The sequence below is a fragment of the Ceratotherium simum genome, chromosome 28 (genome assembly GCF_057802395.1).
Source record: "Ceratotherium simum simum isolate JZ-2026a chromosome 28, ASM5780239v1, whole genome shotgun sequence".
Classification (NCBI taxonomy): Eukaryota; Metazoa; Chordata; class Mammalia; order Perissodactyla; family Rhinocerotidae; genus Ceratotherium; species Ceratotherium simum.
This window is the reverse complement of record NC_141927.1, coordinates 17025066-17037302: the sequence shown is the minus strand read 5'-3', so window position 1 is coordinate 17037302 and position 12237 is coordinate 17025066. Positions and strand designations below refer to the sequence as shown.

Here is a 12237-nt window from a genome sequence, read left to right as displayed (position 1 = left end):
ACCATTGTAATAAATACACAACTTCTAATAAAAGCTGTGATAAATTCTGGCCTGAGTATATGAATAGCATAGAAAATTGATGATTAAAAAAGGGAGTAGGGGGGGCCGGCCCAGTGGCGCAAGCGGTTGAGTGCACGCGGTCGGCTACGGCGGCCCGGGGTTCGCCAGTTTGGATCCCGGGTGCGCACCGACGCACCGCTTGGCAGGCCATGCTGTGGTGGCGTCCCATATAGGGTGGAGGAAGACGGGCACAGATGTTGGCCCAGGGCCAGTCTTCCTCAGCCAAAAAAAATGAGCATTGACAGATGTTGACACAGGGCTGATCTTCCTCACCAAAACAAAAAAAAAGGAGTGGCAGAGAGGTCCTTTTAAAGGATATGAAGGAAGAGAAAAGACATATTGGGAAAGATTGGTACGAGCGAGGACATTACTGGCTGGCACACCCAGGAACACAAGTTCTTGAGACGTAAAGGCCAGCGGAATTAAGGGAGCCATACACTCTGGTGGTACTCTAGTGATAGCCCAGTTTTCATAATTGTCAAAGGGATGGTTCATTTAAATGATCAATGAGATGAGTTGAATTGAAGGAATTAAACTAGTTGAACTGTAATGACAATACCTAAAAGGTGCTATAGGGGTTTAAAAGTAGATTGTTCTATATTAATGAACAATCTTGTTTTTAAAGTTGTGTTCACATTTTAACGTAAGGGAGCAATGAAATTAGATCAACTAGTTAGTTATTGGTCTAATGCCACCATGTGAAAATAAAACTTTTACTCAACTTAAAAATATTAGAATGGTTTAAGTAGGTGGAAATATGCTCGTCAATTTTAGAGCATAATGAAATTAATTTTACAAAACATTGTCTCTTAAGAACAAATAATATTTTCTCATTTATAACTTTATTACACACTGTTAATGGTGCTATGATTGTTTTTGTGAGATAACAGTAGCCATCTTGGTATGTGATTTGAAATAATGGCATTTTAGATTTTTTTTAAGTTAGATTTTTATATATAGTATTTTTGAGTGACTAACACAAGCACTTTCAATATCATGTAACTTAAATGTATACTCTTTGGCCAGAAATTTTACTCCTGGAAATGTGTTCTAAGGACTAATTCAAAAGAAGAAAATAGCTCTTTGTATAAAAATATTTATAGCATTGTTATTTATACTCCTAAAAAAAGGCTACACCAATCTTAACTTCAAAAAAAAAAAGAGAGAGAAATGGGTAAGAGAACTAAAAAACATATATACACATATGTGAAGGACTATTATTCTGCAATGATTTAAAATGAAAAAGACTGAGAAAAGAAAACTGGAAAATTATTACAAAATATTAATAGCAATTGATATATACAAATCTTATTTCTGCATGAAAGTTACATATATATGATTGGATGAGAACTTGAAGAAATATAATAGAATATAGGCTTATGGATGACTTATATTTACCTTTTTTTATATATTTAAATTGATTTAATAATGTGTTGAATTAAATGACCTTAAAATTGCTGGAAAACAGTTTAGTCTTAATTATTCTTAAAATAGTATATTTTATATTTTTAATAATAGATACACTGTTAGTAATCTTACATTGATTAATAAGCGTAAAGTATTATACACTCTTAAGTCATACCTGTCCAATAATTTTTATCCACTCCTTAGGCTTAAATTTATGTATTCCATGGACAGATTGTTGAGTGGAATTTCTAAGAATACTGTTAATAAGCACTTCATGAAGGAGATTCAAAGCTTAAAGTTTTAGTACCATAAATATCTAGTCTTCTTATTCTAGATAGACAGCTTGAGAGGAGTAAATAAAGAATTTAGGAATGGAGCAGATTGTGGACTTAGAGATTGAAGGGAACTCCAGAGTTCCCCATCCAATCTTGGACCAGTGGGTTTTGTATGGACAATTTGCAGTGGGGGAAGTTCCCAGCCTGTTAGTAATCTGCTCATAACTCTGGGATCCAGAAATTGGCCCTGAGATCTAAAGACATCTAATAACTAATTCAGTTATCATCCAAGAGTCACTTTTATAATTGCCCCACAAACTGATTTATCTCCTTTCACCATATAGCCATCATTTAGAAGAGAATGCTTTTGAAATGTGTTGTGAACGAATTGAAATGCTTTTTTTCCCCTAAGAGGTAACATTTAGGTAGTCAGTATAAACTACACTGAGTTTACATATTCAGCAAATGTGTTAACTTTCATTCACTGCAATATTTATGTGGATGTATGGGATGCTAAGGCTGGTCATTTCCAATATTATAAGTATCTATTACAGATACTGGTCTTGATGCTTAGTTTAAAAAGAAAGGAAACTCTTTTGAGAGTTCAGTGCACTGGGAATGTCTACCAATATTTCTCTTCTAAGGTAAAATGTTACATGTTACCTGGACATTGTTTGTTAAATTCTATTTAAAGTTCTCTGTTTTCTCTTTTTAAATATGCATGTGTTTTCTCTACATTGAAGACAGAGAATGTTAATTCAAATGTAGCACGGCATGTCTGCCTGTTGATATTCTCATCTGTGTTGATGTGAAAATGTTGTCTGTGAAGGGAAAGCATATTGGAATGAATGTGGATACTTTGCTGTTAGCCTAAATGTGGTTTATTTTCCGCTTGTTTGAGAAATCACTGAAGAATAAGTTTGTATGAAGGTGTCCAGACTTCCCATTCTGGTGGTTTGGTGTCTCTGTTCTTGCCATATTCCTGGCCTTTGAAAAATCAATGGGACTAAACCCTTTTCCTTAAAGCTTGAGCTGGCTAGATTGTAGATGTGTTCAAAACATTTGAACCTTGGTTATTTTGATTTAATTCAAAGCACCCTTCAAAATATTTTAATTATTAATCCTGCAGAAACCCTTTTTTTGGTTTTCTTTCTTCCTCTTGGTTTTTTACAACAGGAAATATTAAATGTCAAGAAAAGTACCATGCCATTATCCAAATTACCTTTTAATTAGTACCAGTTTAAACATTGATTACATTGAAAATCATTTCATTTCAGCCACAGCGTCCTGTGTTTACTCATGAAAACATTCAAGTTGGGGGGGAACCGTAAGTATTCTTCTTGTCTTCTAAATTCAACACTAACCTGAACCCACAAAATGGACAACTGACATACCAAAAGAGAGGATGGTACAGCTTTGCATGTGAAAGAAATCAAAGTAACTAACACGAGACCTCCTAGATGAAGAGAAATTGCAATAGTCTCCTCCTTTCATAACGGAGAGCAGAAGCTAATTTTAAAAAGACACCCATGATTTTGTGGAGAAGACTGTAATTTATGCACTAGAAAAACCTTCCAAACCTGCATTGAGTCCTCAGATTTATGAATCTGTCTCCCTCTGTTCTACTCATTGTGTAGATTCTAGTAACTACAGCTTCAAAGACACAAAAAATGTTCCAACACTGTTTTTATATGTATTTGGAGACCAGGAGAATGTAAAAGTAGACCTAAAGTGATAAGTTAGTGACATAATTCCAAAGTTACGTTCTTAGAAGGCTCTTTGAAAATGGCAGTATTAAAACAGTCACTGTCATTCAGTTAAATGCCTCTTCACACTTTCAGATTCCCTCTCCTTTCTGATACATGAGTCAAATCAACTTGAAGATGTCACATATTGTCTTTAAGATTCTCTTTTTTGGTGTGTCTTTTTCTGCTCCGTTTTGCCCATGAGAGGTGTTCAGAGGTTATCTCTTTCCTATTGGCTCCTGCCTATTTCTGTGAGTCAGGTGCTAGACCCCTGGGAAGGAGCATTTATAGAACTAAATCATGTCAGGCATACCTGAGCACACGCAGTGAGCCACCCAATCTCTGTTCACCTGGAACAGAGCAGCCAGCAGGGCCTGGCCTGTGCCCTGCTGACTTCATCACCATCGTCTCCCTCCTCACTCCTCATAGACCTGGCACTTAGCTAAAAGCATGCTCTTCAGAAACCAGCTCCCACCTGAGACTGGCTCTCACTGAGTAGAGCCGGAAAGGTGTTCTTGTTAAGGAAAAACCTGTATCATGAAATGAGCAGGTTGGAAGTAAGAATCATTTAAAATTTCCTTTAATTTGAAAAACTTTAGATATGACTTGTAATTCTAAAGTTTTGATTTGTTTTCTTATTTATGCAAGCAATGATAGGATCATATCACAAGAAATAAATTCCAGGGATGTTTAGGTTTATTGCATTACCAACACATGATATTAAGCAGCTTGTAAGGAGTTTCTGAATTAATAGGTATGTTATATTACACTGTTTCATGTAATATGGAGTTAACACCTCCAATCGTGGTCACTTGAGTATTGATGAAGCCACAGAGCTCACAGGTGGCAGAAGGCACATTTTCAACATCTTGCTTTGGACATTATAAAACATTCTTTATTAAATTTCTATTTGATTACAACCCCAATTAGGGGGATTAGAGGGTGTCACTTAATCTCTTTCATTTAAAAAAGTAGATTTTGAGTGAAAATAAAAACATAATGTTATAATGTCTCTGCCATTCAGAATTACGGTAAAATATGTTCCAGAGAAAGTTGCAAGATACAGAGAGAGCTTCCCGTTTGGCTGAGCACTTCCTATTTAAACGACAAATTTCTTTGGGAGGCATCTTGACCCCACCACCATCATTCATCTCACCAACACATCTTTCAAAACAGCATTTTTAATTGTAATCCAACTGCATTTCCTGTCATGCAACGCTAATTTTGAGAGCCAACAGAGGCAGGAGGATTTCCGGAAAGTTTGTTTATGTTTCCAAGAAACTCCTTACTCCCTTTTTTTTTTTTTTTTGGTCTAATTAAACCAGAATGGTAAGTAACTTTTGACAAGCACCCTGGCTTTTGTCATACCAAAGTGAAGTAGAAGTTCATGCCAATTTGGGGTTTTTAGCTCTTGGGACCTTGAGATTCTTCAAGCAGCTGGGGTTTGTGGCCTTATATAGGCCTGTCTCTGTAAGTGGTTAGGGATGTGCCGGGTGGAGGCAGAAGCCGTAAAAGCTGGATCAGAGAATCAGTGTTTCCCAAAGTGAGAGATGCAGTGCATGCCCACTGAATTAGCAGCCCAGCGATGACTCGCTCCCTCAAACGTGACGTTGGAAAAGGAATGATGGTGACATCAACTTTCTCCATGGAGATACCAAAGATACCATCAAATCTTGATGAAATCAAATTCTTGAAATTGATTGAAATCAAATTCTTGAAATTGACTGAAATCAATTTCTTGAAGCAAACAGCAAAATAATTGGACTACTCCAAGCAGGGCTGGCCCCGTGCAAACATCCAGATTAACTAATGTTGGCATTCAATGCTTCCCTGTCTTTTTCACCACTGCTCTGGGATTCTGGCTACCTGTCTCTGCCTTTCCCCACAGTCAGAATCCTTTCTCAACAAAAGACCTGAGAAGCCCAATCTCAAAAGAGTACAAGTGGCTGAAAAGGTTTACTAGGAGGACAAAATATTAATGGGAAGAAATCTCTAATGTTGGAATTTCAGGCTTTCGTACCAGGCCAGGGAGAATAATGTTTTCTAGGAGAGGGTGTTAGGCACCACATATTACTAGCTCTTTCTCAGACACCCCCCAACCCCACAAAGCCAACTTTATCCAGGTCCCCCAGTGTGAAAAAGTTCACGGATGCCAAGGGAAGCCGAATAGAACTGTGTCCCTGATTTATGACATGATGTTTGAGTTCAAGTGATAGAATAGTTTTGTTCTGCCAAAATATGATCTGTTGACTGAAGTAATTAGAAATAAATCATTCTTGTTCCTGAGCAGTATTCAATATTATCAATCTTTTAAAATTGGCTTTAAAAAATCTAAAGTGACTTTAAATGTGATTCGCACTTTCTTACATGGGCAGAATTACAAAACTGTTATGAAGGGCAGCAGAAACAAATTCACTGATTTTTTTAAATCTCCCTCACAGTACTGGTAATATTTTCGTAGTAATATGAAGTTTTCATATTAATTGCGTATCAAACACTTCCTGACCTCCTCAGCTGCTAGAATTTGTGTCTTCGCTTTCCAAAATGCCAGTTCACGTTAACACACATTAGAATACATGTTCTTTTTTTACCACAAATTCAACGCCTGAATTCGTGACTGATCAATGTCAACAAAATATGTGCTCTCAAAGAATTCAGACAGAAAAAGGAAAGTGGCAGCATTCTATCAGTAATTCTTTTTTATATAAAATTATTTCTAGAGAGAGTTTTTACATTAAACACATTTTCTCCAGGACCCATTTTAAAAAGGAACCTGTGTCCATAATCTACTGTTTGAAATTGTCTCAGTGATAACTGAGCATAGAATCCATCCATTTGATTTCATAGGTGAATTACATCAGATTTTCAAATTCCAAATCTTCAGAAAACACTGATTCAAACTATGAAACTAAACTGCTTTAAAGAATTCCTCTTGGTGAAAAAATAACCTTCTCTTTTATAGCAGTTCCCATATAGTGATTTAGAAGACATGTATCTGAGACATTTTGTACATCTCAATTTAGAATCATTTGAAAATCCAACTTGCAAGCCTCAATTCTTTGCTTCTGATTATGACTAGCTAAAACTATAATTCCTCCTTGTTTTTAAATAGCTGAATAATGCACTTATCACTTCTTTTAGATTCTGTCCTGTTATTTAATGTCTGAATGATATTTATGACTGGGCAATTGAAATTCGAGTCTGATTAATAAAAGTTAAAGTGTTTTAATCCAACTCATGGATGTTACAGTATTCCATGACTACTCCTCATGGTAGTTTTGAAATGCTGTTAGAGTGGTCTAATACCTGTGAAAGTCTAAATATGTCTATTTACTTTACATGCTCACCAGAGACTTACATTGCCTAATTTAAAATGTTAATAACAATAGAAATGGTAAAAGTAAGATGAATATTGTACTATCTTGTATAGTTTCACAAAGGTGTAAAGATTTTTTTTTAAACGCATCCGTTTCTCCTGTTTAAGGTTTCAGGCTCTGTATAACTATACGCCTAGGAACGAAGATGAGCTGGAGCTCAGAGAAAGTGATGTCATTGATGTGATGGAAAAATGTGATGACGGGTGGTTCGTGGGTATGTGTACCTTTCCTTTCAGACACATTCGGCCATTGTATAATTTGCTTGTGTTTGCTCAATTGGCATGGTTTGGTGCCATAGCCAAGCTTTCTTTGATGTCATAATGCCTCTGATCTTTCATTCATATGCCCAAGGCAACTTTATTTTTAATATAGTTTAGTATGTACTGCTCCTCGTGTATGTGATTTTCCACTAGTTTTATTTCCAATTCAACTGAAAGAAGAAAATTTCTTTAAATAGCACCAACCAGGAAAGACTGAGACTTAAGAACAACAACAATGTTCCCTAGATAAGATATATTAATACTATGATCAGTGGAGAATGTTGGTTGTCAGCAGTGAGGATCTAATTTGAGAAAATGAGAGGAGGTGAGCAACTCCCCCATTTACTAGGTCTGATGGAGTTACCCTAAAAGTCCAGTGATTCACTTGAGCTTTGATTTGTGGTAGAAGTAGCGAGAAATTCCATTCTTACCACTTAAAAGAGAATCCTATTCTCACCAGCTTAAAAGAAGACTAGAGGTTTTCTGAGAAAACATTTGTAGACAAGCATTTCATTCAACAGGACACAGAGGAAAGAGGTAAAGAAATAAAGGCATAGGAGGATGGAGGAGATGAAAGATGAGTTAATGAGGGCTTTCTATAGATAGGCAATCAATGGAGAAATAATAAAAGAATGAAGGCCACAGTTGCAGCCACAAGCCTCTACCTCTGTTTATGTTAATTCCCCATTTAGAAGAAAATAAAATGGCTTACCTACACAGAAAAAAGAAAATCAATCATCAAACCAGGACAGTAGGTTCCAGAGCATAGATGAGAAACAGAACTTAGAGACCCCATTCACTCTGTTTGAGCTGGAAATTCTAAGGAAGAATTTAGTGCACTAACTTTTACAAAAAATTTCAAAGGAATTATATTATTTGAAACCAAAGGCGATCATAATGATGGCCATGTGTGCATTTGGTTCCACTTTTCATATTAGAAGCCACGACCGATGACAGAACCCCCCGGCCGCAAATAGTGTGGGTCTTTTTCTTTCTTTAGTGACTTTTTAATTTGTTCAAATTTTCTATATTTTATGAAGGACAAATGAATGCAAATGAATGGTGTGGCATTCAGTGTGATCTTTTATGAGATAATAAAACTGGATAGGGACAGCGTCCCTGATAATGCTTTAATGTTACACCTGTGTTGAGGAGATGTGACACCTTTTGCTCACCGAACCCAGCCTTGCTGTTGTGTGTTTCCAGTCCATCCTATCACACTACTAGCCTCGTCCTTATTTGGAAGATTGGATTTGAAGTTGTCACTTCTCAAATGCTGTTCCTCTTCCTGTGGGGAGCGGGTGCCACCACCCGCCTCCTCAGCAGGATTGGCTTTCCCTTCAGAGTGGAAGGCTGAGCGTTTCGGGTTAGCCTGATGTGATGGAAGCCGGCATGTAAGCTTCAGAGGCAATGAAGGCATCAGGCAGGACAGACTGCTTACTCTGTCTTCCTCTTGTCTTAAAGTGAACTCTCTTCGCTTCCAAACCCTGCTGGGCTTGCTCTCTTAGTGAAGCCTTGTAAGTGAGCAGTTTTCAAGCCCACAAATATGGACTGATGTTTCATTGTTGTTAATTTCACTTATTGCTTCTGTTTTCAGGAACCTCAAGGAGAACCAAATTCTTTGGTACTTTTCCAGGAAACTATGTCAAGAGACTGTGAATCACTCTCCCCCTTTATTTATGCTGACTTTCAGCACCACATCTGCATAACCTTGCCTGAAAGATCCCCGCAGCCCTCCCGCTGTCATGCCTCCTGGTTTCCAATAGAAGTCACCCACTAACACCATCTCCACCTGCCACCAAACCACCAGCAAAGTGACTGTCCCTGCCGAGCCTCGGGGAGATTGGAAGACTTGCTTCCGTGTGAAAGTGCATATTCCTGCTTTCTGCTCTAAACTTTGAAAAGTCGATATGAGGGATCAGAAAGAAAATCATTATACTTAAAAAGGCTTAAGTATTTGAGGCAAAAAAGGAAAATGTCTCAAGGAGGCTCTCTGGTCCCCTTTGAAAGATGCTCTCCCCTCAGGCAACCAGAAAATCATTTATTACTAAATGCTGTGGTTTGCATTTTCACATTCTGAGCTTGGCAGTCCATTTTTCTTTCACGAGTTTGCCTAGTGTCCTGGTTTACACGATATGACAACTGTACTTCAGCTATCGTTTGCCTGCACTTATATGTTGTAATATGCACAGTGATTACAAAATCTAAAGCAAGAGTAGGAAAGTTAATTCGAATGAGTGTGATTTTGTTGATTGAATGTGAGGTTTCAAATAGGAGTCTTTTTTCCTGCAGTTTTTTTTGTACTTTTTAGAAGTGCAAAATAGTAAGTGAATAAGAGCCTTTGGTCATAATCACGAGAATATAAGCGGTTTAGCTAGACTACAAAAAAAAACTATTGTGTTGTAAAGTTGCATTGTTATTTTATATTAAAATGTAATAATCAGCATCATGAACAATGAGCTCTTAGTGTTTTATTTATCTGATAAAATTTTAATAAAAGCAGTGTTAGTGAGAGGTGCAAGGAATTATTCTAACATAGACACTTGAAAGTATCTGTAAGCAATATTCATAGGTAAGATTTCACTGTGTGTACATACATACATTTGAGATTGTGTGAGAACAGACAATCCATATGGTATGTTGTACATTTTATGGAAATGTAAAAGAATCCCACACATTATTTTATAGAAATAGAGTACTTCGGAAGCATCACAAGTATTAAGGCTGGTTTTAGCAAGGATTATGATCAATACAGTTATTTTTACTATGATAATTATTTTTCTTCTATGGAACTCAGAATCCTGGCTACATTTGAGGGCAGGAATATGTTGAGCCTGATTTTCCTGGTGTGTGTAAAATATTTCCTTGGAATAAACTAGGCACTTTTTAGAGGCAATGTAAATCATTCAGGTTATATTTTCTGCTCTGAAGTAGAAACTTACAAAATGATATTGGGACCTGAAAGATTTAACGTGGTTAACAGCGCCTGAGTTACACATACCCTGAGAACTAGCTTTGTATTTCTTATGACTTTGCGTAAGAACTCTTCATATTTGGATCTTGAGCACCTTACAGATAAAACTTTTTATGGCATTTCTTCTGTGGACAGTGATCGATCTTTTCACAACGTACGTAGACTCTAGAATTTTGTACATATGTTTGCTCTTTTTTTGTACAGACTGTTTAGTTGTTGAGAAAACAGGGGAATTTCCTAATTTGGTCTTTATCCTTCACTTAAACTAAGCTAAAACACTTTCAGCAGATTATCCTTCACATATCCCACAGATCATAAACCCACCTTGATAGTGCGATTCTGTAAGATAGCATTTATGCAAAAGTTTAAGAACCTAAAAGATCTCAGCAGCCAAACTGAAATGTACATAAATATTGATTACAGAGGAATTTCATTAGGAAGGAAGTAAAGAAACATCTTTGATCAGCCTACCTTGATTGCTGTCAAGTTCACAATCAGCTTTATATTTTAAAGGCTTTGGGTTTGAAATTAGGTCAACTGCATGCAGCTTCGCTGATAAATGGACAATTATCTTTGATGCCGTTAATGAGAAAAGACTTCAATATCTGTTGCCTGTCACATTTAAGAAAAATTACTGTTTCTACACTCTGTATCTGATTTTAAAAGGAAAAATATTCATACCTGCCTTTCAGGTCATTGACTTTGAATTCTTACAAGCAAAGGTCATTGTGTTTTTCTTGAATAGACATCTAATAAATTTCGCTTGGAAGTATACTTCAGTTTTTCTTCTTGACATTTATCCTTAAGTGAATTGTGTATTTTATCCCAATATGTTAGATAAACTAAGAGAAAAACATTCATTCTGTGTTCTCTTGACATACAAATGGAGAAAAGATGTAGCCACATCAGCTCAGAGAAGAAATATTTTTTTAAACCCACCACTGAAACTCATTAGTAAATACTTTTTGGCTAAAAATTGCTCTTCAGCTAAAATAACACATTTTAAAATATTTCTTCCCCCAGAACAGATATTTTTCCAAGGAGAAGTTAATTACAAGAAGTTGTAAGCACTTTCCCAATTCAACTGTCTTAAATTTTAAAATCCTTGTCCTAAAAAGCTTTATCGTCATCGGCATGGCAGACTCTGGTGACACCCACAGCTTTCAATGCATTTCAAATCATGTGCTACAGTTGGGTGTCATTCCTTTTTCTCACACGAAGAGTAGATAGCTCTCCTAGTTGGATCCTTTGTAACATACCTTGGTCTCTTCTGGATCTATGTGTTTCAACCCTCTTCCATATCTGTCTCTCACATATTCAGAAAGACGTCCATTCCTCGGTCGGCAATTCAGTTATCAGAGATAACTGAATTGTCATGTTGCTTCACATTAATACCAACCCTGATCCCCTCTATTCCATTGGATAATATCCACTATATGTTAGCTTTCCACTAAAATGTGTTCCCTTTGTGTGAAGAATATGCCCCACAACATTCTTTTGTTCCTGTTTTCATCAGAGCATTTGTGGCTAATTTAACTAGGTAAATCTGAATTGATAAAATTCAGGATGCTTGTTTGTGTATTCAGAGGTTGCTTGCCATTGCTCTCTTCAAGTCAATCTGCCGCCAAATGATTGGCCCTCTAAAAATGTAAGTCTGATTTTAAAAACACGTGCATCCAAATCTGGATTTCCTTGTCCCACCTGAGCATTAATCACTTTGCTTCACTGCAAAATCTGCTGAGGTGCAGCAGCCGCCTCATCCAAGCCCTGAGCTCGGGAATCCCTAAAGTTCTGCAGTTTGCCCAGGCTTCTGTCACAGCCAGCCAGGCACTGCTGTGGGGTCCGGAGCAGCTACAGCCATCCTTCGACCTCCCTGCCATGCTTCCTCATTGTGGATGCCAGGATCCTGGATGGAATACTGTATTATTTGCTGCTTCAGAATTTTTTAATGCTTAGTAACCTATTTTACTTGATTTTATGTCAATGCACACTCATCATTATACACCAAGAATGACTTAATGCATCTCATTTATGCCACTGAAAGCCCCTGTGGTAGATGGAGTAAGATCGTTGTTGTGAACCCCATACAGTGAGGCTCCTAACGCACTGTCTCTACTCATCGGTCTCCATCCGCTGTGG

The 12237-nt window shown here is 37.1% G+C and overlaps 1 protein-coding gene across 20 annotated transcripts in view; it reads left to right on the top strand.

Annotated features, from left to right (window-relative positions):
- SORBS2 (sorbin and SH3 domain containing 2) overlaps positions 1-10872 on the top strand; it is a 221056-nt gene extending 210184 nt beyond the window's left edge. For 19 of the 20 annotated variants that reach the window (XM_014786268.2, XM_014786267.2, XM_014786269.2 and 16 more), the window contains 3 exons: positions 3020-3069; positions 6972-7078; positions 8722-10872. In XM_014786268.2, the coding sequence (XP_014641754.1) occupies positions 3020-3069; positions 6972-7078; positions 8722-8783 (219 nt within the window). In that variant the 3' untranslated portion in view covers positions 8784-10872. Of the gene's footprint in view, positions 1-3015; positions 3070-6971; positions 7079-8721 lie in introns of all 20 variants that reach the window. The other variant, XM_087418384.1, reaches the window with a different exon arrangement.
- Positions 10873-12237: the final 1365 nt, after the last annotated feature.